Source organism: Physeter macrocephalus, chromosome 4 (genome assembly GCF_002837175.3).
Source record: "Physeter macrocephalus isolate SW-GA chromosome 4, ASM283717v5, whole genome shotgun sequence".
In the NCBI taxonomy this organism is placed as follows: domain Eukaryota; kingdom Metazoa; phylum Chordata; class Mammalia; order Artiodactyla; family Physeteridae; genus Physeter; species Physeter macrocephalus.
Window position 1 is genome coordinate 134,741,571 of NC_041217.1, and position 27,552 is coordinate 134,769,122.

General features: G+C 37.7%; 1 protein-coding gene across 1 annotated transcript in view; it reads left to right on the forward strand.

Annotated features, from left to right (window-relative positions):
• The window catches only part of FGGY (FGGY carbohydrate kinase domain containing), a 417,095-nt gene extending 406,681 nt beyond the window's left edge, over positions 1 to 10,414 (forward strand). Inside the window, exons 16-17 of the mRNA XM_055083910.1 lie at positions 1,053 to 1,096; positions 9,812 to 10,414. Coding sequence (XP_054939885.1) covers positions 1,053 to 1,096; positions 9,812 to 9,945 — 178 coding nt within the window. The 3' untranslated portion in view covers positions 9,946 to 10,414. The remainder of the gene's footprint in view (positions 1 to 1,052; positions 1,097 to 9,811) is intronic.
• Positions 10,415 to 27,552: the final 17,138 nt, after the last annotated feature.

The window sequence follows — 27,552 nt, forward strand, 5'->3', positions numbered from 1 at the left end:
ATGGCCACTGAGCCTGCGCGTCCGGAGCCTGTGCTCCGCAACGGGAGAGGCCACAACAGTGAGAGGCCCGCGTACTGCAAAAAAATAAATAATAAAAATAGGTTTAAAGAAGATTTTTATTTAGAAACACATTATAATAAATCTTTCAATTCAATTAACTTGTCCTTTCAGTTAAATTAAATTGTAGCTCTTGAAGCACCATAGGTCAAGCCATTGGGATAGCTAGTGTCAAATACCAGCTGAAAATTCAATCCTGCATTTCTTGGTAATCTTTTTAAATTTAGTATTTCTATTTATTCTAACTTTAAGTCTTCCTACCCTCTATTATATATTCCAGGTAGGAACCTCTCTAGTCACACACAGCAGTCTGAGGACTTCTCACTCTTATCTCCCCTTCCTGTGCACACCCTAACCCTAAACACACATACATACCTACAACATGGACAACCTTAACAAAGTGTTAGATCTTCGGCTAAAGAGAGCAGAAAGCTCTTTCCTTGAGACCAAGAAAATACCCATGGGAAATATATCTAACATTAGCTATTTTGTGACACATGGAGTTTCTAATACTAAATTTCATGAGTTGCATTAAAATTGACCTGATTTAAATTCCAACATTGTATAGAAATTTTAATATCATCCTTTTGACAATAGGTTTCTAAGACTTTTGGTTTATTATACGTTAATGGTTTTAGAAGAAGTTTTGGCATATCCTAGAAGATTTTAAAAATACTTGTCACAGTTAAGAAGGATTTGAAGAAACCATACAATTGAGTTATGTTAATAGCAAACGTGTTTTGTTTTGTTTTTTTACAAATGTGCATTTTCCTTTTTGACATCTACATAGTAATTTTTAAAGTATAATTTCTGAAACATATGGCTTAGCTGTTCTACACAGGTGTTATATTGCGCTGGAGAACGTATTGTGCTTCTGTATATTCAAGCATATGTTTCAAACCTACTCTTCTTAAAACAAACACTTTATAGACTTCCTGCTATTTATATCTGAAACATACACTTGACCTTGATATCACCTGCTCCTTTTAATACAGGGTCTTGCCAGGAAACTTCTGGGAGCTTATGAAATCTACAGGAAATAAGTACAATGTTGACTTTATTCTGAAGGTGATTGAGTTGGTGAGGAAGTGGTTAAAAAAAAACACCTTTATGACTGTAAATGTAGAATGAGATAACAATGTGTTACCCTTTTAAACCTTTCCTTATCATTTTCCTCTCCTCACAGCCTTTTGCATTTGTACTTAATTCAGTGTTCTAAAAATTATTGTTTCTCATACTACACTTTAGTCATTTTCAAATATATTATAGTTTATGTACCAATTAAAATAGCTAATAATGATAGTATCTTACACTGGATAAACTTGAGTTTCCACTGGCCAAAACAGGGCAATTGTTGCATCAAAAAAAGAAACAACTCTAATGGATTAATAGGTATATACCACTATATAAGCATCCATGAGTGGTCCCTAAATATGAACATGACTTAATTTATATTTATCCACTGGATAACTCTGCAACATACTGCCCATCAAATCATATTTTTGCAAATAGATTGAGTCAAATCCTTCTACCCTGGACCTGAAATACAGGGTGATATTAAACTGAAATTGTCTCTTTTAGGAAGATGAAGGTTCATGTTCCTCATAAGAGAGGAAGAATAATAGATAGTCTTCTCAAATCTGGAGAGCACAAAGGATCATAAGAGCGTCATCTGTATTAGACTTCTCCAGAGAAGCAGAACCAACAGTGTGTATATATGTATACACATATATACACATATATATACACATATATATACATGTGTGTATATATATATATATATATATATATATCTGTGTGTATGTGTGTGTTTGTGTGTGTGGATAGGTAGATAGATACTTGGCTATAAGGAATTGACTCACAAAATTATGGAGGCTAAGATATCCCACAATCTGCTGTCTGTAAGCTGGAGACCCAGGAAGTCCAGTGGTATATAAGTTCAGAGTCCAAAGTATATACGTGTGTGTGTATATATATATATATATATATATATATCTGTGTGTATGTGTGTGTTTGTGTGTGTGGATAGGTAGATAGATACTTGGCTATAAGGAATTGACTCACAAAATTATGGAGGCTAAGATATCCCACAATCTGCTGTCTGTAAGCTGGAGACCCAGGAAGTCCAGTGGTATATAAGTTCAGAGTCCAAAAGATCAGGAAGAGCCAATGATATAAATCCCAGTCCAAGGGCAGAAGACAATGTCCCACCTTAAGCAGTTAGGCAGAGAGAATTCTCCCTCCACCTTTTGGTTCTATTCAGGCCCTCAAAAGACTGGATGATGCTCACCCACATTAGGGAGGGCAATCTGCTCTACTTAGTCTACAGATTCAAATGCTAATCTCATCCAGAAACACCCTCACAGACACACACAGAAATAATGTTTAACCAAATATTTGGATACCCCATGGCCCTGTCAAGTTGACACACGAAATTAACCATCACACCATCCAACTTCAGATCTATGGCTCCTCTAACCTAGTGATTCTTACTCCCAATTGCATATTGGAAGAACCTGTTTGGGTTCCACCTCCAGATATTCTGACTGAATTGTTCTGAGATGTGGCCTGGCATTGGTATATTTGAAAATCTCTGCCAAGTAATCCTAAAGTGCAGCTGGCATTAAGAACCATTGCAATCTAACTATAGCAGTAACTTCATTTTTTCTCTGGGAGAGAATAAGAGAGACTTTCCTTCAGGAAATACACTTAAAAACACCCTCACCAGCAATAACAAGCCACTAAATGCCAGACAGGCCAGATCAGATAGTAATACTCATTTAATCCTTTAAATAGCACTATAAGGGGCATATTACTATCCTGATTTTTGTGACAGTAAAATAATAAATGGTAAGTGCACTGAAGCACAGGGAAGTTAAATAAATTACTAATAGTCACAGAGCCAGTAAATTGTGAAACCAGGACTCTAACTCTGCATGCATGCAAAACCCATACTCTTCACAATATCACACTTCAGATACATTTTCTTCCTGGATTCTTAGCTAAAAATAGGCTGCTGTCTAGGCTGAGTTAGGTAGCTTCTCAGTATCAGCCTGTGGTGACAAACATTTTCATTATTTTTCATCAAAGGGCCACCTCTGGGGAAGTGAACACTGCTGGGCTCACCTTTACAGGAGAGGGAAAGAAGGCCTGTATGAGCCTGGTTTCAATGAGAGTGCACATGCTTGTTTAGAATCACTGCCTAATGGTATTGTTTTAAAATAAAGTATAGATTTTCAGTGCCGTGATCAATATTTGATAGCAATAAACTACCTCTTTCTGTAGAGAACTGAGAATTTCTATATAGGAACTGCTCTGGGGACTCAATTTGGTGGAAAGTAGGAGCTACCAGACTTCTCACAAAACTGCTTTTGCAAAGCCCTTTCCATAAGAATGAGAAAACGTCAGCTGTCCAAGATCAAGGAATTGAAGGGGAAAACCAGTGGAAATTGTGGAAAAGCAAAAGCCCACTCACCCTAGCAAACCCTACTTGTCACTGCTGCTGTCTCTGAGACAGGCAAGGATGTTTATGGAGCCATCTGACTGAGGCTAAAAGGAAGAGATTAGATACTCTGTGTCTTTATAATTAAATATTATTACTATTATTATCTTCCTTTAAAGAAACCTCTTGGGGCTTCCCTGGTGGCGCAGCGGTTGAGAGTCCGCCTGCCGAGGCAGGGGACGCGGGTTCGCGCCCCGGTCCGGGAAGATCCCGCATGCCGCGGAGCGGCTGGGCCCGTGAGCCGTGGCCGCTGAGCCTGCGCGTCCGGAGCCTGTGCTCCGCAACGGGAGAGGCCACGACAGTGAGAGGCCCGCATACCAAAAAAAAAAAAAAAAAAAAAAAAAGAAACCTTTTGGATTTCCCACACATCTTCACCTCTTCCACTTCTCAGAGTCTAGGTTCTAACTACATCTAAAAGCTTCCTAGCTAACTTCTTGCCTCTATCTCTCTCTTCCCTTTATTCTAGCCTGACTTGCTGCTGCCAACCTCATCATCAGCTCTCGCATTCTGTCTTTCATTTGGTTTCCTATTTTTAAGGGTGGAATGAAATAAAAGGAAGACCCTGGTAAGGTCCTAAGTGGGGGTGTGGAAGGAGGATCTTCCATCACCGTGGTGGGGTTGTGAGGAGCTGGGAGACAAATGTCAGAATGATCTTCTGGAAGGGATACCAAGGTCGAGGTAGGGCAGCCGGCCGAGCCAGGTTGTTATTCCCAAGGGTGAGGTGAGGAAGAAGTGTGAGAGATGGAGCCCAAATGAGGAAGAAGAGAGCAAGAACTCACGTGAGAGGCAGTCTAAATGAATGCTGGAGACACAGTGCTGACGATAGTAGCATCTTTTTGTATGAAGTCCCAGCATGACTAAGCCAGGTTTATTTGAAGGACCTGGAATGGTATGGATGCCCCTGCTCTGGCTCCAATACTCTGGCACACTTCTTTTTTTTTTTTAATTATTATTTTTTAATTAATTGATTTTCGGCTGCATTGGGCCTTCGTTGCTGCGAGCGGGGTTTCCCTAGTTGCGGCAAGAAGGGGCGACCCTTTTGTCACGGTGCGTGGGCTTCTCATTGCAGTGGCTTCTCCTGTTGTGGACCACGGGCTCTGTTGTGTGTGGGCTCAGTACTTGTGGCTCGCAGGCTCTAGAGCGCAGGCTCAGTAGTTGTGGCGCACGGGCTTAGCTGCTCCGCGGCACGTGGGATCTTCCCGGACCAGGGCTCGTACCCGTGTCTCCTGCATTGGCAGGTGGATTCTTAACCACTGCGCCACCAGGGAAGTCCCACTGTGGCATACTTCTGAGCAGCTCTTTGGCCCATATGACCCCTGATGGATCTATCACTGGGGCTGGCTGTTGTGTCACTGTGATTCTGAAACTTCCTCCTCCCATCAGATGTTTCCTATCTGTCTGGGACTGCCTGGAAGGCAGTGGTGCTTCAGTAATCCTAAACAGGCTCTCAGCAACACCTCCTTCTTCTAAACATCACGATACCTGAAGCCCAGCATGGTTCACAGCACATTGACTATAATAGATACTTAGGAAAACAACCAGTGTAGCAATGGGAAACCTTGCCCCAGAGTTTCAGTCGCTCTGGAAAACAGGGAGTTTCATCATGACCTTTGTTTTTGTCAGACTCTAATCAGGAAGTAGAAACCACCTGAGCATTCATAGTAGCGATTCTAAAACTGGTAACGTTACATGGGTAACGGAGGAACTGAGAGCCAAAATAAGGACAGGGAGGCAACCCAAGAGTAATTGACAGAAGGAGGCCATTAAGACCCTAGGTTACAGGGACAGAGGAAGAGGTGGTACCACTGGCCTCTGGGCGAAAGCTGAGACCATGGCAGGACTGTTCATGGAGATGTAGCTGCTGCTGGAGTCATTGCCCCAGCCAGGGACTCCAATCTCCCACCCTGCGGTGTCTCACCGTTGCCTCCCATTGGCCATATTCAGCTGGAAACCATCAGAAGTGGGAGGCTGAGAAATGTATCCTGCAGGGGTCAGCCTTCTGCAAATACAGAGCAGAGTGCGGTTCCAGTGAAGAACCTACCTAAGGCAGCATACCCCAGAGAGGCTAATCACTCTTCACTATTAATCAAAATTTTGATACAAGGCCCTCAGACATACTTCCATAGCAGTATTACTCCTTGCTTCACTCTCCACAATTTATACTTCTGCCATCTTTATGCCAACCTACCCACTGTGCCTCATGGAACCCCCATTTCATTCATACTACTCTGTGCCCCGAACCTTTTCTCCAAGCACTCCTCTTTATGACTTTAATTGAATCGTGACTCTCTCTTAGCAAAAACCTTGTGTCTTTCTTTCTGTCGTTCAACAATGATACATTGAATGAGAGTTATATCAATGATAACTAACCTTGCACTGTTGTTTGTGTTTTGTACATAGTAAGCCCTGCCATTCTCGCAACCACCTTATCTTCCTTGTTATAGATGAGAACACTGAGACATGGAATACTTAAGAAACTTGCTCGTAACACAACTCATAAGTGGCCAAGACAGGAATTAAATGTACAGCCAGGCTCTGGAACCAAAGTCTTACCCAGCATACAGCCCTGTTCTAGGAATGGACATATAGTAGTGATCACTACGGAATGATTCCTGCTAACAGAGTTCAGTGGGAGAATGTATTTTTAACTTCTCATTTTGAAATAATTTTAGTTTTACAATTGCAATTGCAAACAGTATAGAGAGTTCCTATATGTGCTTCCTGTGTCTCCCCTAGTGTTAGTGTGTAGCACAACCAAAGCATATTTATCACTAAGCATTAACCTTGGTACGATACTCTTAACTGAACTACAGACTTTAACAGACTTTACCAGCTTTTCCACTAATGTTTTTGTTCCAGGATTCCATGCAGGACACCACATTGCATTAGTCAGCGTGTATCCCTACTCTCCTCCAAACTGTGCCAGTTTCTCAGACTTCCTTTGTTTTTTATGACCTTGACACTCTTGAAAATTACCAGTTAGGTAATTTGGGTTTGTCTGATATTTTCTCACAATCAACTGGAGTTATGGATTTTTTGGATGAATAATCTAAAGGTGGAGTGCACTTCTCATCACATTGTGTCAAGGATACATGCTATAAACATGACTTATCACTGGTGATGTTAACCTTAATCGTTTAGTGAAGGTGGTGTATGTCATATTTCTTTACTGTAAAATTACTACTTTTACAGTAACTGCTTCCATATTCTATTAGTTAGAAGGGAGTTGACGCAGCCTAGCCTCCACTCCAGGGGAGAGGAATTAAGCTCTACCTCCTGGAGGGGGGAGCACCTGCTCTTATTATTTGTAATTCTTCTGTAAGAAACATTTGTCTCTTCTCCTCCAATTATTTATTTATTCAATCACGTATATCATTATGGATTCATAGACGTTTGTTTTATTCTTTAGCTTATAATCCAATACTATCATTATTTATTTTGTTGCTCAAACTGTTCCAGCTTTGGCCATTGGGAGCTCTTTCAGGTTGACTGCCATGTGCTTTTCACATATCACCATTTTTTAAAGCACTTCCTTGTTTTCTGTCACTGCGAGATGCTCTAGGCTCATCTTGCATTCTCTCTGCCCCTAGAATCAGTCGTTTCTCCAGGGAGCCCTAGCTCCTTTTATTGAAGGATGATGTTAGAAACCAAGATCTGGGTGCTAGATGTGCTTCTAGGCCGTCTCGGTGCTAGAAAATATACGTATGTATGTATACTGCCCCATGTATATACGTATAAGAAGAATTTAAGTAAATAAAAGCACAAATAGGTTGTTAAATAAATTAGCTATGAAGAAAAATGCCACACTCTGTGTAAAAGAATTATAGATGTGATTTAATACAAATGGGGCGAGGCAGTGGTCAGTGTGGTCTTCTTCGTAGCAGGAATACTTAAGCCAAAATCTTTTAAATGAGCAGGAATTAGCCAGGCTAAAGGGCAAGGGGAGAGCATTTCAGGCAGAAGCAGCAGCCGCTGAAGAAGCACTTAGTAGGACGAGCTCAATGCATTTGAAGAATTGGAAGGGATCCATCACGGTGAGAGCAGAGTGAGATCCAAGGGAAGTGCGACTGCAAATGGTCAGAGGCGAGATCACGTAGGGCCTTGAAGGCCATGGTGAGAATCTCCTTTTATCATGAACGCAATGGGTTGCCCCTGAAAGGTGTTAAATAGGGGAGGGGGTACATCCTACTTCACATAGAAAGGTAGGGTTATGTGAAGTGGGAACCTCCCCAACTGCCTCAGCTCTCCTTTCCCACCTATTAGCTTTTCTCTGCTGGCGCCCATCCCCAGGAAGCCATATCACTCTGGTCCACACCACAGTCTTATCATTCCAGTTTGTTTTGGATTTCACCAAGGCCATATCTATAAAATGTACTCATGTGAGGGATACGTGTATACTTTTGTTGTAAAGTGTGCTCTCATTTACATTATTTATGTAAAGCCTTTTCTAAGAACAGATTTGAATCCAAAGCCTCACAGAACTCCAGGCTCTGCTTAATAGTAAGAATAATGTTTCCTTCTTTTCCTCAGTTGCTAAGAAGTTCATGACTACATATGATACACACTCAGTTGTATTTTCCTGTGAATTCCTGACACAAGTTTTCTCCTTCCCTCTTTTACTGATTGGTTGTTTTTAGTGACTGTTCGGATTGTTTATTTTATTATACCTGTATTTTTGTTGTAAATAAATTGAAGACCTTTTTTGAGATGAGGACAGTTACAATTTATTTTAAAAATTAACAAAGAAATAAGAAGCCCATCCTATCACTGGATGAGCCCATCCTACAACTGGATGCTGGAATTTTCTCTTTGGCACCCCTACCAGCCTCAGCCTGAGGATTTCAGTAATGTGGAGCTCCTGAGTTGCTCTGTCTCTCTGAACAGCTCTAATTACTGCAGAGTTATTGATGTTTATTCATTGTTGGGCCAGATGAATTAACAATGGTCTGTTGTTTTTGTTAAATAATGAGGCACTGGTTGTTTAAAAATGTTCATAGTGCCTTACGTAAAAACTAAAGCGTTACTAAACTTAAAATACCTTAAGAAAACAATTTGTTTATTAAAATCCTAGATTTAAAAATGCATGGATCAAATGTAACTATTAAAAGGAAAATAGTAGGTTCTATATCATCAGTAGAGTAGTATTGCTGGAATGCAATAAAGACAAACAATTATCCCCAGAGGGACACTATTACAATCATTGCTTAATTACGGTTTATTTTTCCTTTCCTCTTGTGATAATTACTCGCTCCTTCAGACTAAGAGATACTGACATTTCACTAACAGCATGATTGTTTTTATTCCACATACCCCGTGGTTTCCTCTCATTTTAGTCCTGACAATGTGTTCCATTATTTGCAGGTTCTAAATTTGTTTTAATGGTGTCTGTGTTTATTTAGATTAATGACTCTCTAATTTAAAAAATTACAACAATTTTATTTTGATATGTTACAAATATATTGAATGCCAGTTGACTTGTTAAGGAATTCTCAGTCCTCATACCATGCATAAACTTAAGTTCGAAAGCCAAGCCAGAATAGGGTCGGGACTTGGAGTTGCAAGACTTGGATTTGAATGACAGCTCTATCACATACTAGCTGTATGTGAATTTAGATGAATCAATTAATCCCTCTGAGTTGTTCTTTTCTTATTTTTAAGATAGAGTTGGTAGTCATCCCTCTATCCAACCCACTAGGCTGTTATGAGGTTCCAGTGGAATAATGTCTGGAAAACTGTTCACTTTGTACACCATAAAGTTCTTGTCAAGGATCAGCCGTAGTAAGTGTATTCATTCAATTCAAAAACATTTGCTAAGTACACACTATGCTCCAGCCCCGGTGCTTGTGCCAGAAATGTAGAGATGTTTGAATAGAAGATTATGATGATGATGATGATGATGACAAAGTTTCATAGAGTTAAATATGTACACAATATTTCTTATGTCTATGAAACAACATCGGAACATTATAATGGAGTTAGGATATTTCCTCCTGTTAAATCTTTTAAATTTATGTTCTACTCACTCTGGAAGCAATAATTTTTATTGTAACTTTGTCATAGATATTATATGCTGAGTGTTAACAATTAATATAGCTGAGAATCTGGATTTGCAAAGGATACAATTTATGATTCTATTTCTAGTACAAAAGTCAGAAACTGATTAATTTTTTATTAAACTGGTGAATTTTAACAGGCTTTATGCTTAGTTCTCAGTGTTGTCCCTGATCAACTCTTTCTATTTTGGACTGACAGTGGGCCCAGGTCAAGTTTCAAGACAAACTGTCACAGAAAAAAGACTTTTGAGACCGCCTGTATCACCTATTTTTCAGGAGTTTATTTCAGAGTGCAGAAATGGCATTAGGACCCCAAGAGCAAGAGAAATGTGAGCTGTAGTTACAACAGGGCAACAAGGAACTGAAATTCCTGCAGGGACAGCAAGAGACAAATTGATATGCCGAGTTCAAAAATCACTCATCAAATACCGATGGACCATTTACCATGTACAGAGCACTAGTGACAGGGATACAGCAGTGAATACAGACCTGCTACCCTGCTCATGAAGTTTAGAGAAATGAGGAAGAGTCAAGAAGAGTTAGGCGGAAAAAACAGTACTTGGGAAGACTTGGAGGAAGAAAGAAGTATGACACCTGTAAGTTACTCTTGGGGCTTGGAGGACATGTTCCAATTTGTTCTGTATATCTGTGTATCGCTCCCAATGTCTGGTATTGTGTTGTACACACAGAGACGAACAGCAGATATTTTAAAATCAGCAATAAATGATGAACACTAATGACTATGGCATCACTGGATCAGCTGACCCTCCCAGAGCTGGTGTAGCTCTGAATGCCAGAGCATTAGTATCTCCACTGGTAAAGTATGAACCATGATATCCACTATACAGGATGATATGGAAAAATAATGAGGTGATATATGAGAAAGTAATTTTTTAAATGTGAAAGCATCATCGATGTGTTCATTGTTCATCTGTGAAACAAATAGAAGAGTAGCAAGGACATGGAAAAGAAGAACTTCCAGGAAGATTCTACACTGGAAGGGGTCAGAATCCTGAACACGTTCTTAGTTTTAGTTTCAGACATATCAAAGAACAGACTGTATCTGAATCAGAAATAGCCCCATCTGTGTCAATCTGTGGACTTGGGGGAGAAAGAGAAAGTTCTCAGGCTGTCAGTGGAGTAAAAGAATAATCATTCCTTATGATCAAAGCTCACAGGCCAGTGAAGCTGTTTCACACAGCAGAGTAGAAGGTGAACAATTTGATCAAAGAACATATTAATGATGGCAATCAGCAAGTTTGGGTAGATCCTCCACAGACTCAAACTCATTGTGTTTATATATTTATATACCTACAGACAGATATGTGCATTACTATGAAACTTGTTAAAGCTTTGTTTGGAGGTTATGAAATGATATACCTGAAAACACATTATAACATACCAATACGTATAGAACTCTAAGAAACTGCTATTATCTGTAATATTTTGATTCCAGTGCCATTACAAACTTATGGGCAAGGCTTCTCAATAATGGTCCTTTGGGAACTTTTCACTAAATGGTCTTGAATGAAATCCAAGTCTCAAATGGCTTAAACAAATTCCACTGTCTTCTGAATGGTGCAGTCGTGCTGCTTCAGGATGTGAGATAATGTTATTGTGACCCGGCAGCTTTAGCAGAGCTAACTCTATTAATAAGGCCAAATAGGCCTTTATCTAGGATGATAAAAACAAATAGCAAGCAAGTTTGAAAAATAACCATTGAGATATCCTTGGAATAATGCCACACATTTGAGTCTGAAGAAGAAAAATTAATTATTTGGAGAGGGAGTGCACTCCCATATTGCTCATCTTGCCTTTTACTAAAGTATGGGAAGCAGTCAGACGATTATGATGCACATCACATACAATGAGTTTAAGTAAAAGGCTCTCAGGATGTCTGCGATTAAACATAAAAGCTACTCTGTCCATGCTGTATAAATAAATTCATTTAATTTAATTAAAAAAAAAAAAGAAACTACTGTCTCCATAGGGCATTTCCATATTATAGACCCTGTAGACTTATCGGTTAATTTACTGGTCATATTACACCAGGCATAGCAAATAGGTTTCAACTCCCCTGCCAATATTAATTGATGGGTAGTGGCTGCTGGGGGTAGTTTGTTGAAAAAGGCTGTGATGATAAAGCTGACTCTGAAGCAAAGATCATGGATGTGTGTGTTTGAGGGTGGAGGTGAGGGTTAGCGGTCCCTATACAATGGAATTCTGCATTAGGAGAAAGGTTGATCAAGCACAGGCCAAGGGTTACACAGATACTAGCTACTCATTTATTCATTTGTTTATCCTTCACTTCTTCAAAAAAGACACGGAAGAGAAGATCTGTAATATAAAAAGATTTCAAAAATGAGGGCAAAAGGAAAGAAGATCAAAACAGTAAGTTAAGGCCACTGAGAAATGCAAGCCACAAAATCCTGCAGACTTAGCAATGGGGGCTTAACATTTGACTCTGAATTTCCTAACAGCCAAGTTAAATATGGAAGTCATAAGCATTTACAAGATTCACATTGTCAAAAATATGAGGTTGGTCATGTAAAGTGTAAGACAGACATTTTGGTATAAAAGAATAGGTGTGGAACTAGAAGGCGTGAATTTAAATCCAAAGGCTGCCACTTAGTAGCCACGTGACCTTCAGCAAGTTATTTAAACTTGACTGCCTCAGTGTTGTCATTTGTAAAATTTGGATAATAATGCTGCTTCATGAATTGCTCTGAAGTTAAATTATGAAGTAAGCGTGCTCTTTATTTTTCATTTGGTCACCTAGATCCATGCCCCTCACTTCTCTGCCCTGCAGACTGCATCAGCCAGGCTCCTTTTGCCCTCTGGCTTCCTGTTCAGTTCAGCCAACAAGGAGTAACCTCTCCCCACCTCTTCAATGCCGAGAGTCTAATGGTAGCTAGTCCCTTTATGACTGTAGCCCTTATGGGCAGCAGCCTTCCAGAGCACCAGCTCTCACCGAGCTCCATGATACTGTGGCCTCCCCTTGCTTCTTTAGGCCTAAAGAGTAACAGCTACTTGACGTTGCTATCTCTGGGTGCCTCAGGATCACTTTTTGGATTCCCCAACTCCATTCATACTTCTGTAAACTGTCTCTGCATTTAATTCTCATCAGAATCCAATGTGAACATGTTTTCTGTTTCTGGCCACGGCCCTGACTGAGACAATGAATATCTATAACAAATGGGAGGAGATGGGAATAGAGTTGATTTTTGAGCCCCTACTACAGCCAAGCAGAGAACCAGTCACTATTTATAACAGATATTCAATAAATGCTGATAAATCTGAAGTAAGGGGTCTGAGACAGGATAAGGGAGAACAGATTTCACCAGAATTTGAGACACAGGACTCAGATCCTTTCCATCCGATGACCTCCTTTCTCCAATATGGAATGTCAACAGAAGAAAGAGAAAGAATCAGGATTAATCGGCTCGTTTAGCCTGAGCAACAACAACAAAATGCTATAGCATTTATGGAGATGTAAAATCTTGTTCTAGGTTTCAAAAAAAAGTCAAAGGGAAATGGTGCAGCAGAGAGCGAGTACATGAATTTTCTTTGTGCCATTTTAGGTAACTGGGGGAAGAGTGGAGGTGAGTGGGCATGATATAATTAATGGAATGCCTACTGTGCTCTTGTGCCATTCCATTTTGGAACGATTTACGATTTTCCAAGGATGTGCTATCAGAAAGGAAGTATTTTGCCTCCTTTTCACACAAAAAAAGATACTTTAAGAATCACAAACAAAAGAGAAAGTAACAAGAACCCATGAACTATGTTCCGGCACAGGGACAACCAAAGGTTTGTGGGCACCCAGCAAATTCGGCTGTTGTCCCTAGAAACCACCAAAGGCAGGTAATTCCAAGTGCTTCCCTACTGAAGCATCCTACATGTTACTGCGGTCAGGAGAGGCTCACATCCTCAGATCCTCTTTATTGCTAGAAATCTATTTTTTTCTCTGTTGACACACATTTTTACAGGAGGGCAGAGATGTCTTAGATCTTTTGTGAACAAGTTGTCCCCATAACCAAAAAGACAGACCTTGTACAAAATAACCACAGTGCAGGGGAGAACTCACAAACAAAGAAAAAGAAGCATAAAGTGAAATGTTTTGCTTTTCTTTTCGCCATTTTCATCCTGTTTTGATTTCCAACATGTGCAAGTCGTTCTGTTGCTGTAAAACTTATTAAATGAAGTAAAAGAGCAAAGACCAAAAATGTAATAATGAAATGAAGTTTTAATCCCTTACAGTTTTTTGGCATCATCAGCTTGATTACATTTGATATACACTGAAGGGTTTTGAGTTTTAGAGGGAACTTTTCTTAAAACTGTTCATGCGTCCCAGATGTGACCTAGTTTCTTTCTGGGAAATGGATGCTGAGTGTTGCACAGGCAAGTCAGGCAGGCATGGCTATTTTAGGAGCCGTTAATGTAGTATATTTACAGGAACCAAATATGTGACTCCAGCTGGCCCGTGAAAAACCTTCATTGAGCATGTACTATGTGCTGAGCACAGAACTGTAAACACAAAGGACCAGTCCTGATCTTGAGGAGCTCAGAAACCAGGTAACAAACATGTTGTATGGTGAAAGAAAACACATGTAAAAATAAAGCCAAGGCATAACGTGTGCAAATGTCAGAAGCTGGAAGAAGGTAGAGAAGCGTTCCGTACTATGTAGGCAATTTTTTTTGTCTTAGGAGAGTTAAGGGAATGCGTCACAGAGGAGGTTGAATCAGAACAAATTCTAAAGTTTTAATTCCAGCTGGGAAATTCTCTTCATTTAGGTCATGACTTACTTATGGACAAAGGAATTTATGGTCCACTTGGATTGACAAGAAAACAGATGGAAAAAGCCTAGGATAAGGCTGGGCATAAAATAAGAATCATTAAGTGCTTTTTCTCTCTTCTCCAGTATTGTTTTGATTGAGGTAAAATTCACATAACATAAAATTCATCCTTTTCGTCATTTTGAACTGTACAGTTCAGTGGTGTTTATAAATTCACAATGTTTTACAAGCATTACCGCTATCTAATCCTACAGTATCTTCATTAACCTACAAAGAAAGGCTGTGCCCATTGAGCAGTCACTGGGCCTTCCCCTTCCCCTCCAGCACCTGGCAACCACTAATCTGCTTTCTGTTCCCATGGATTTGTCTGTTCTGGACATTTCATATAAATACAGTCAGAGAATATGTGGCCTTTGTTTCTGGCTTCTTTCAGTTAGCAAAGCATTTTCAAGGTTCATCTAAATAGTAACATGAATCAGTACTTCATTCCTTTTTATGGCTGAATAACATTCATGGTACACAAATACCACGTTGTGTTCATCTGTTTATCAGTTGGTGGACACTGAGTTGTTACTACCTTTTGGCTGTTGTGAATAGTGTTGCTATGAAAATTCACATACAAGTTTTCATTTAAACACCTGTTTTAAATTTTTCTGGGTACATATCTATAAATGGAATTGCTGGGTCTTATGCCAACTCAATATTTAACTTTTTGAGGAACTACCGAGCTGCATTTCCATTGTGGATGCACCATTTTACATTATTACCAGCAATGTATAGGTGTTTTAATTTCTTCACACCTCACAGACACCTGTTATTTTGTTTGTTTGGTTTGGTTTCGCTTGTAGCCATCCCAGTGGGGGTGAAGTGGTTTCTCATTGTGGTTTTCATTTGTATTTCCCTAGTGACTGATGATTTTGAGCATCTTTATATGTGCTTATTGACCATTAAAATACCTTCTTTGGAAAAACGTCTATTCAGATCCTTTGCCCATTTTGAAATTGGATTGTTTGATCTTCTTTTTGTTGCATTGTAAGTTATTTATATATTCTACAGACAAGTCTCTTAACAGATAGATGATATGCAAATATTTTCTCCCATTCTGTAGTTGTTTTTATTTAAATGACAGTGTCCTTTGATAAACAAAAGTGCTCTTTTAAATGTTTATAAAGACTAAGTTATCTATTTTTTTTCTTTTGTTGCCTATGATTTTGATATCATGTTTAAGAAACCATTGCCTAATCCAAGGTCGTGAAGATTTACACCTGTGTTTCCTTCCAAGCGTTGTAGAGTTTTAGCTCTTACATTTAGGTCTTCTGATTCATTTTGAATTAATTTTTGTATATGGTTGAGGTAGATATCCAAATTCCTTCTTTTGTGTGTGGATATCCAGTTGTCCCAGTACCATGTGTTGAAAAGACTATTTTTCCCCCATTGAATATTCTTGGTACCTTATAGATGTCTGGGTTTATTTCTGGATTCTGAATTATATTCCATTGATCTATATGTGTGTCCTCATGCCAGCACCACAGTGTTTTGATTACTGTAGCTTTGTAGTAAGTTTTGAAATAGAGAAGTATGAAGAATTTTGCTCTTTTTCAAGATTTTGGATATTTGGTATCCCTTGCAATTATATGCAAGGGATGTAATCAGCTTGTCCATTCTTCACAAAGGCAGCTAGAATTTGATAGAGATTGCATTGAATCTGTAGACCAATTTGAGGAGTATTGCCTCTTAACAATTTTAAGTCTTCCAATCTGTGAACATGGAATGCCTTTCCATTTATTTAGATCTTCTTTAATTTCTTTGAGGAATGTTTTGTTGTCTTCTGTGCACAAGTCTTACTCCTCCTTAGTTAAGTTTATTACTATTTTATTCATTTTGATTTTAAATGGAATTGTTCTTTTTTTCAGATTGCTCATTGCTGGTGTATAGAAATACTACTATAAGATTTTTATATGTTGGTCTTGTTTCCTGCAACTTTTCTGAATTCCTTTATTAGCTCTGTGATATATGTATATATATATGTGTATGTGTATGTATACATATATGTGGATTGTATATATATTCATATCATCTGTGAATACAGATAGTTTTGCCTGTTCCTTTTCCATTTGGAGGCCTTTTCTTTCTTTTTCTGGACTTGTTGCCCTGGCTAGAGCTTCCAGAATCACGTTGAATAGAAGTGACAAAAGCGGACATTCTCATCTTATTTCTGATCTTGGGGGGAAAGCTTTCATTCTTTCACACTGAATGGGGTTTTCATACATGGCTTTTATCATGTTGAGGAAGTTGCCTTTTACTCCTAGTTTTCTGAATAATTTTATCATGAAAGATCGTTGAATTTTTAACTTTGTCAAATGCCTTTTCTGCATGAATTGAAATGACTGTGAGGGTTTTTTTCTTTTTTTTTCTATTAATATGATGTAATATACTGATTGCTTTTCATATGTTAAACCACCCTTGCATTCCTGGGATAAAAATCACACTTTGTTATGGGGTATAATCCTTTTAATATGCTCTTGGATTTGTTTTGATGAGGATTTTTGCATCTATATTCAAAAGGGATATTGGCCTATAGTTTTCTTTTCTTGTAATGTCTTTGTTTGGTTTTGATATCAGAGTAATGCTGACCTCATAGAATGAGTTAGGAAGTGTTCCCTCCTCCTCTGTTTTTTGGAAGAGTTTGAGAAGGATTGGTATTATTTCTTGAAACATTTGGTAGCCTCTACCAGTGAAGCCATGCAGTCCTGAGTTGTTCTTTTTTGGAGGCTTTTGATTATTGATCAAAATAATTAGGTCTATTCAGATTTTCTATTTCTTCTTGATTCAGTTTTGGTAGTTTGTGTGTTTTGAGTAATTGTTCATTTCATCTAGATTATCTAATTTGTTGATACACAAAGTTTACAGCATTCTCTTATAACCATTTTTATTTCTATAAGGTCAACAGTAAATCTCCATTTCATTTTTTATTTTAGTGACTTGAATCTTTTTTCTTGATTAGTAGATCTAAAGGTTTGGTAATTTTGTTGATCTTTTCAAAGAACCAGCTTTTATTTCATTTATCCTATCATTTTTCTATTTTCTATTTCATTTATCTCTACTCAAATCTTCATTATTTCTTTCCCTCTACTTGCTTTAGATTTAGTTTGCCAGTTTGGATTTTTCTTTGCTAGTTTCTTAGGAAGTTTAGATTATTGATATAAGGTTTTTCTTTTTTTTTAATGTACACATTTTTGAACCATAAATTTCCCTCCAAGAACTGCTTTAACTGCATCCCATAAGTTTTGGTGTGTTGTATATTCTTTTTCATTCATCTCACAGTATCTTCTAATTTCTTGTGATTTCTTTTTTGACCCATTGGTTGAGAGTGTGTTGTTTAATTTCCACATATTTGTGAATTTGGCAGTTCTCCTGTTTATCTTCCTCCCTGCCTCCTTCCCTCTCTTCTTTCCTTTCATTTCTTCTTTCCTTCCTTCCTTCCTCTCTTCCTTCCTTCCCTTCTTTCTTTTCTTTCTTTCTTTTTCTTTCCTTCCTTCCTTTCTTTCTTTCTTTCTTTCTTTCTTTCTGCTTTCTTTCTTTCTTCTGTCTTTAAAAAGGTTTTTTTTGTGTGTGTTGAAGAACACTAAACATGCGATCTACACTGTTAACAAACTTTAAGTGTACAATACAGTATTATTATAGGTTAACTATAGGCAGAGTGTTGTACAGCAGATCTCTAGAAGTTTTTCATGTGACATAACTGAAACTTTTTACCTATTGAACAGTGCCACCCCATTTTCCCTCCCTCCAGCCCCTGGCAACCACCATTCTATTCTCTGATTCTATGAGATTGACAGTTTTAGATACCTCACATAGGTGAAATCAGGCAGCATTTATTCTTCCGTGACTGGGTTACTTCACTTAGCATAGTGTCCTCCAGGTTTATCCATGTTGTCACATATGGCAGGATTTCCTTCTTTTTTAAGGCTAAACAATATTCCATTGTATGTATATACCACATTTTATTTATTCGTTCATCTGTTAATGGATATTTAGGTTGTTTCTATATGTTGGTTATTGTCAATAATGCTGCAATGAACATGGGAATGCATATATCTTGTAGAGATCCTGATTCCAATTCTTTTGGATATATACCTCAAAGTAGGATTGCTAGATCATACGGTAAGTCTAATTTTAATTGTTTGAAGAAACCCCATACTGTTTTCCATAGAGGCTTCACCCTTTTACATTTTACATCTACCAAAAGTGTACAAGGTTTTCAATTTCTCCACATCCTCACCAAGACTGTTACCTTTTAAATATATATATATAATAGCTATCCTAGCAGGTGTGAGTGATATCTAATTGTGGCTTTGATTTGCATTTCCCTGGTGATTAGTGATGCTGAGCATCTTTTCACATACCTATTGGCCACTTGTATGTCTTTAGAGAAATGTTAATTCAAGTTCTTTGCCCATTTTTTAATCTTTTTTTTGTTTTTTTTTGTTTTTGGCTGTTGAGTTGTAGGAGTTCCTTATATACTTTGGATATTAGTCTTTTATAAGATATATGGTTTTAAAATATTTTTTTCCCACTCTTAGTTTGTTCATTCTGTTGATTGTTTCCTTCACTGTGAAGATTTTTAGTGTAATTACGTATGTAATTTTGCTTTTGTTGCTTGTGCTTTTTGATGTGTTATGCAAGAATCATTGCCGAATGTCATGAGCGTTTCTTCTATGTTTTCTTCTGGCCTTTTATAGTGATTTCTCATTTTATTTCATGGTGGTCAGAAAAAATTTTTTGTATGGTTTCAGTCTTTTTAAATGTATTGAAATTTATTTTGTGGCCTAACATATGGTCTTTCCTGGAGAATGTTCCATATGCGCTTGAGAAAAAAGTGTATTCTGCTGCCGTTGGGTGGTGTGTTCTATATATGTCTCTTAGATCCAGTTGGCTTATAATGTTATTCAAGTCTTCTGTTTTCTTGCTGATTTCTGTGTAGTTGTTCTATCCATTATTGAAAGTGGGGTGTGTGTGTATATATATATACATACATATGTCCTACTGTTACTGTTCATCCTTTTTTTTTTTTTTTTCGGTACGCGGGTCTCTCACTGTTGTGGCCTCTCCCGCTATTCTCTGATTCTATGAGATTGACAGTTTTAGATACCTCACATAGGTGAAATCAGGCAGCATTTATTCTTCCGTGACTGGGTTACTTCACTTAGCATAGTGTCCTCCAGGTTTATCCATGTTGTCACATATGGCAGGATTTCCTTCTTTTTTAAGGCTAAACAATATTCCATTGTATGTATATACCACATTTTATTTATTCGTTCATCTGTTAATGGATATTTAGGTTGTTTCTATATGTTGGTTATTGTCAATAATGCTGCAATGAACATGGGAATGCATATATCTTGTAGAGATCCTGATTCCAATTCTTTTGGATATATACCTCAAAGTAGGATTGCTAGATCATACGGTAAGTCTAATTTTAATTGTTTGAAGAAACCCCATACTGTTTTCCATAGAGGCTTCACCCTTTTACATTTTACATCTACCAAAAGTGTACAAGGTTTTCAATTTCTCCACATCCTCACCAAGACTGTTACCTTTTAAATATATATATATAATAGCTATCCTAGCAGGTGTGAGTGATATCTAATTGTGGCTTTGATTTGCATTTCCCTGGTGATTAGTGATGCTGAGCATCTTTTCACATACCTATTGGCCACTTGTATGTCTTTAGAGAAATGTTAATTCAAGTTCTTTGCCCATTTTTTAATCTTTTTTTTGTTTTTTTTTGTTTTTGGCTGTTGAGTTGTAGGAGTTCCTTATATACTTTGGATATTAGTCTTTTATAAGATATATGGTTTTAAAATATTTTTTCCCACTCTTAGTTTGTTCATTCTGTTGATTGTTTCCTTCACTGTGAAGATTTTTAGTGTAATTACGTATGTAATTTTGCTTTTGTTGCTTGTGCTTTTTGATGTGTTATGCAAGAATCATTGCCGAATGTCATGAGCGTTTCTTCTATGTTTTCTTCTGGCCTTTTATAGTGATTTCTCATTTTATTTCATGGTGGTCAGAAAAAATTTTTTGTATGGTTTCAGTCTTTTTAAATGTATTGAAATTTATTTTGTGGCCTAACATATGGTCTTTCCTGGAGAATGTTCCATATGCGCTTGAGAAAAAAGTGTATTCTGCTGCCGTTGGGTGGTGTGTTCTATATATGTCTCTTAGATCCAGTTGGCTTATAATGTTATTCAAGTCTTCTGTTTTCTTGCTGATTTCTGTGTAGTTGTTCTATCCATTATTGAAAGTGGGGTGTGTGTGTATATATATATACATACATATGTCCTACTGTTACTGTTCATCCTTTTTTTTTTTTTTTTCGGTACGCGGGTCTCTCACTGTTGTGGCCTCTCCCGTTGCGGAGCACAGGCTCCGGACACGCAGGGGCAGCGGCCACGACTCTTGGGCCCAGCCGCTCCACGGCACGCGGGATCCTCCCAGACCAGGGCACGAACCCACGTCCCCTGCATGGGCAGGCGGACTCTCAACCACTGCACCACCAGGGAAGCCCTGTTCATCCCTTTAATTGTTAGTTTTTGCTTCATATATTTTGGCACTCTGTTTATGTGTCTATACGTAATATATCTTCTTGATGGATTATGCTTTTATCACTATGTAATAGCCTTTTTGTCTTTTATAACAATTTTCCTTAAACTCTATTTTGTCTGATATTAATATGGACAATCCAGCCTGTGTTTTTTGGGGGTTTTTTTTGTTTTATTATGTTTTTAAAATTTTATTTATTTATTTACTTATTTTATTTTTGGCTGTATTGGGTCTTCGTTTCTGTGCATGGGCTTTCTCTAGTTGCAGCGAGCGGGGACCACTCTTCATCACGGTGCATGGGCCTCTCACTGTCGCGGCCTCTCTTGTTGCAGAGGACAAGCTCCAGACGCGCAGGCTCAGTAGTTGTGGCTCACAGGCCTAGATGCTCCGCGGCATGTGGGATCTTCCCAGACCAGGGCTCGAACCCGTGTCCCCTGCATCGTCAGGCAGATTCTCAACCACTGCGCCACCAGGGAAGTCCCCGGCATGTTTTGATTAGTGTCTGCATGGAATATTTTTTCACATCTCTTAATTTTCAACCTAGCTTACCTTTGAATCTAAAGTGAGTCTCTTGTAGATATAGTATGGTTGAATCATGTTTTTAAATCCATTCTGCCATTTTTTTGCCTTTTGATTGAGATTTTAATTTCATCTACCTGTAATGTAATTACAGATAAGGAAGGACTTCTATTTTGTATAGGCTGTCTATATGTCATATCTTTTCTTGTTCCTCAATTCCTCCATTATTGCCTTCTTTCGTGTTCAATATGTATTTTTTAGTATTCCATTTGGATTCCTTTCTCATTTTTTCCTACACATTTTTAAGTTATTTTCGTAGTGGTTGCCCTAGAGATTACAATTAGCATTTTAATTCATAACAATTTAGTTTGAATGAGTATCAGCTTAGCTTCAATTATGTACAAAATGTTTGTTCCTGTACAATTCCATCCCTCCCTTTATGTTATTGTCACAAATTACTTTTTATACTTTGTGTACCCATCAAAATAGACTTATAATTATTATTTTATGCCACTTTCCTTAAATCATATAGGGAAAACAAGGAGTTACAAAGTAAAAATACATTAATACTGACTTTTTATTTACCTATGTAGTTACCATTATTGCTCCTCTTGTGTTTTTTCCTTTCCCTTCTCCCTCTCTTCATTTGTTCCATTGTTCCTTTGCCCCTTCTTTCCTCGTTTCTTATTTTCATTTCTAAAACATTGGTAGAAAAAAGAGAAAGTTGTATTTTATTATTATTTTAAATTGGGAAGCTTATAATGTCCTTGGTAATTAATCGTTTCTCTTGTCTTTGACACTCACATGGTGTGCTACAAAATTGATTTGCCTTTTTTTGTATGCAAGTTCAGCATCCCCAATTAGATGGCAAGCATAGTAAGGGTAGACACTCTGCTGTATACTTCTGCACATTTCCAGTGTCAAAGGAAATGTTCTGTCTATAGAAGATACTTAATAGGTGGTTGTTGATGTCCTAGATATCCTGCCTCCTTCCTTCGTACGCAAGCTATTATTATCCCCATTTACAGGGAGAAAACTGAGAACGCAGTAGAGTTCAGGAACTTGACCATGGGCTTTGTACATGACATTGTTTTTCAGGCAACTTGCCTCAGTTATCTCTGACAAGCCTACAACAAGCTTTCCCACCACTAGCACCAACTTCTGGCAACAGGCAGTACTTGTAATGAATAATCCAACTGAGACAACATTCAGTTTAAGATGCCTATCTGTTCTTTTTGAATCAACACTGAAAGCAAATGAAATAGAATTATTTCCCATAGACTTCCTGAGCAGTAGAGAGAAATGTTTGAACCTTATTCTCAACCAAAGCACAATATTTGTGAAGGTAGCTCTGCATGCAAGTCACAATGAACAACTTCAAATGGAGCAGGGAAAGCAACATGACCATAGTCTGCTGTTCTCGAGACTTGAAGTGGGTTGTACTTGTCCTTCTCGCTCACAGACCTCCTTGCTTGGCTTGGGGAACAGAATGGGATAGTAGAAAGCACAGATGAGGCTTTGGGGGCCAAACAAAAAGGGTTTTGGTTCTGGGCTATCTGCCATACATATTGCAACTTTGAAGAAGTTACTTCCTCATTTGCAAAAATAAGGATTGTTGTAAGGATTAATTTAAATTGTGTACATGATGGTGCCCGGAATAGAAGAAATTGATGTTAGCTTTCTTTCCATCCATGGACCCGTCTCACTTCTCCACTTCCCCCGCCCCGCTTCACATTGTCCAGAGTCCTCATTCTCTCAGATTCCAACCCCTTATAAAATATACGAGCTGATAAGTACTTTCACCCTGAAGTGTAAATGGCTACTAGGTTCAATACTTTAGTTTTTACAGGGATGTTATTATTTTAACACAGAACTAAAATCTAATGTCCAAGGAATGAAATTATAATCAGGAAATGTAACCTGCTTTGGTCATAGAAATTCAGCCTTACTAAACACCATTCCCCATAAAATGGAGCCAGGGCTTCTTTGAGAAATGACTGATGTCAAGATAGGGACAGGAAAGTACAATACAAAGGGAACCTGGAACGTCTTGTGTATGGAAGAGCTTAAAAAACAGTAGAAGTATGCAGAAATGACTCAGAAGCCAACTTGAAGGGGTTCCCATTGGCTGAACTTGGGACAGTTTGATGATTAAAAAGAAATAGTGGCAAGAATGTATTATATCATATTGAATAAAAACACATTTATGAGTCCATATTTATACTTGAAAAAGTAAAAGGTGGATATGGAGATAAGGAAAAGTCTTTTCTTTTTTAACAGAATAATGTCAGCTAATAGATGTAAAAAGAATAATGGAAGTAGAAAAGCACCATTTTGTGACCACCATGGTAATAATTAATTCAGGCAATAATTAACAATGGAAGCTAAAAGCACTGGGTGACAAACTTTTGGGGAACCATATATTCACACAGTCTCAAATTACTAAGTAATTACAATGGAAAAAATCTTTACAATGGAGAAATCTGGTGGACACTATCTAAATTATAAAATCTAACATCTCCCATAATCAGACAATCCAATGTCATTCCTGCCAAGGCGACACACTGAGCTCCTATATAATCTCTGCTAAAAATGGTTTAAACAAATCTGGTCATGAAGAGACAACCTGACAAATCTTTCTGGACTGGACTATTCAAAAATGTTGCTGTCATGAAATCACACACACACACACACACACACACACACACACACAGGCTGGGGAACTGACCTAGATTAGAGGAGACTAAAGCAACTTGGCAATAAACACAACGCATGGTCCTTGATTTCTTGATTTTTGGATTCCAGAGCGGGGAAAATAATTGGGGACAATTAGGTAAATTTAAAGGAGGATTGCATATTTAATAATAATATTGTATCAATGTTAAATTTCCCAAGTGTGATAATTATATGTGGTTATGTAAGAGAATGTCCTTATTCTTAGAAGATTTAAGGGTAAAGGGTAATTTTTTTTGTTCTATTGAAATATATATATGGAGAGAGAGAGAATGTGGCAACTATAGCCTAAAAACCAATTTGAACATAAAAAAAATACACCCCCAACAGTAGGCCAGTTATTCAGTCCAAATGGTCAACTTAATTATTCCTCAGAAAAATCATGTGAAGTTTATAAGAAAAATTGTATTCGAAATAACAGGTCCAGCTCATCTTCAGATAAAAAATGTCAAAATCTTAATCCATTCAAGGTCTCTCAGTCACGTATTTTAGTCACTAGTCTTCAGTCAGCAGATTCTCTAACAGCGACAGTTAACTTCACTCATCTAGACATGATGGCTTCGCTTGCTTCACAGTGTTAAACAAAAAGAATCTTGACTGCCTGAAGAAATATTTCAGTAGCAAGGGCAAGTACAGAAACAATGACTGATGCTATATTTTATTTTGCAATGATTGTCTTTTAAAAAATCAATTCTAACCACAAAACACACACACACACACACACACACACACACACAAAAGAACACAATTTTTGGAGGTGATGGCTGAGTTTAGAACTTTGATTATGGTGATGGCATCATGAGTATACACAGATGTCCAAACTCATCAATATGCATATATTAAATGTGTGTAAATGTTTGTATATCAATTATACTTCAATAAAGCTTAAAAAAATGGTTCTGATCTCCCCTAGGAGAATTCTCCTCTTTACATTTGAAAAGAGATTTTCCGAAGTATGCAATTTATTCATTATATGATCAGTTTCTTCATCTATAAAAAAAGATTAAAAGTGTTACCTACCTTGTCAGTTTGTTGAGGATGATGAATTAGCAAAGGTGAAGCACTTAGAATAGAGCTTAGCACCTAATAAGTACTCCATAAATTTTAACTGTTATTATTGTTGCTGTTGTTGTCGTAGGTCTTTATAGCCTCAGGATTGGATATCTTCATGGTTACCAATCATATTCATACAAAACACCGTTCCAGCGTGAAGTCCCATACGTTAATGAAATGTGCAGCTTCTCTCTTTTCTCTATAAGGCTAAGCCCTGATCAGTTTTTAAATTTATGTTTGTTTTGTTTTGGGGATATCTGGAAAATATTTCCAAATCACATAACATAGTATTTATTTTTTTGGTTAAATCATTTCAAAAATTTTATTAACCATAACTGGACTTCTAGGTATTTCCTACAACTGCTCATATTAACAAATCACACATCTTTCCTGGCATTTCTGTCTTTGTTTTTACAGCCCAACTTTTTATGACTAGATAGCTCCCCACTTCTTCTGTCCTTAAATGATCTGATAAATTTCTTCCTTTTAGCATTTTGGTATTTTAAGATGTATTAAATTCTATAGAAGTTATATTATCTAACACATGGAGAGTGAGGAAGATACATTTCCTCAGGCAAAAATCACTTCCTGTATTTTTAACTGATATATGTGTGGAGGTTTCAGAATACCATGTTTAGCCACAATGGTTTCAAGTATAGTTTTCTCAAGCTATAATAAAATATAAGCAGTATCTCTAACAGTGATCCCTGTCATTCTTAGAAATAATGCTCTTATTATTATGTCTGTGAACCTTGTCTCATGAATGTGATTTTATTCACTTTCCATTTACATAATGTAAATTAAAGAACTTCTTATTTTAAAATATTTCTTTTCAATACCCTTGAAAACAATAGGAGGTACCTTGTGTAGTTATACTGTAAAGTTAGATTTTGCCTGCTTTTTAGAGACAAACATCTGTGGATTAAGTGATTAGCCACTACGTGTCAGTGTTTAGATTTTATTTTAAAAATCTGCTTAAATGGATTAGAAGGATTTTTGTATACAAGAAACAGGTCACCAACAGAATGAGGCATATGGATCATCTCTTCTAACAGAGTGTAAAATGATGACATGTCTTATAATTCACTTAAATAAGCTGAGCTAGAAAGTACAGGATTTATATGTTTAAGTGATACTTTAGGTTGGTTACATCGTCAGTACATTTTACTAAATGTTTATTTTTGTTACCTGTTGTTTTTATGTTTTTGAAAACATAGCTTTTGAGAACATATACCTTGCTATTACATTTTTTCTCATCTGAGTTCCTTAGGACAAGATAAAATAATCTGGTCCAATTATATTTGACTTAGAGCTTTGGGGTGAGTTTAAATACGCTTCATAAATGAAATAGTTATATTTATTTTCACTCAATAAATGGCAAACTAGTCATTCCTTCTCATCAGTGTAAAATGCAATTGAGAATATCACCCTATGTTGTGATTTATCTTTCATAACTTTTGTCTCCCCAGGCACTCCAGTTTTAAATTCTCTAAGGCATCATTTGTTTAGTGATTTGACACCAAGCCCCTACATGAAATTGTAACTGTGGCTACGATCCCTTTCCATTTTGGTGCCTTCTCAATGCAAGAACCAAGAATACCAACATGCTTCCTCTGTGACCATTTTAACTTTGTGGTTATGATACTATTGCCCCAGTTAAGGTTACCTGTCCATGCTTTTTCTGAGCCATGCTTTACCGTTCTGAGTGATGGTACCCCCACCTCTACCTAAATGACTGTGGACATTACTGCTGTTCAGATGATACTGTGATGTGATACCCAGATCCCAACATGTGGGAGTGCTGTTGGCAGACAGCCATCAGCCTTTGTGAATTGCCTAGGCTGTCATGCCACCTTTCCACGATAGTCCACATTCAAGGACTCGTCAACATGGTGGCATAAGGATCAAGGCCCCTTCATCCAAACTCAGACAACTCAAAAGGGTCATTCCAGCTTCAGAGCTCCCCAGGGATTGGTTGGGACTTTCAGTAGGACTGCCTCACAGCCTTCCTTCTTTCTCCCTCTGAGCACTTCTGCTCCCTTCCCTTCCCTTCCATGGCTGTTATTCCCAAGAGCACTTCTTAATAAACCTGTTGCATGCTAATCTCCATCTCGGAGTCACTTCTTGCAATTTTTTCTTATAGTATAAATTTAAAATCCCTTGCACTGTAGACGTACATTCGTCAGTGACAGAGATGACTTCACCCTTAATTTGAACTTGCACTTGGCTTGA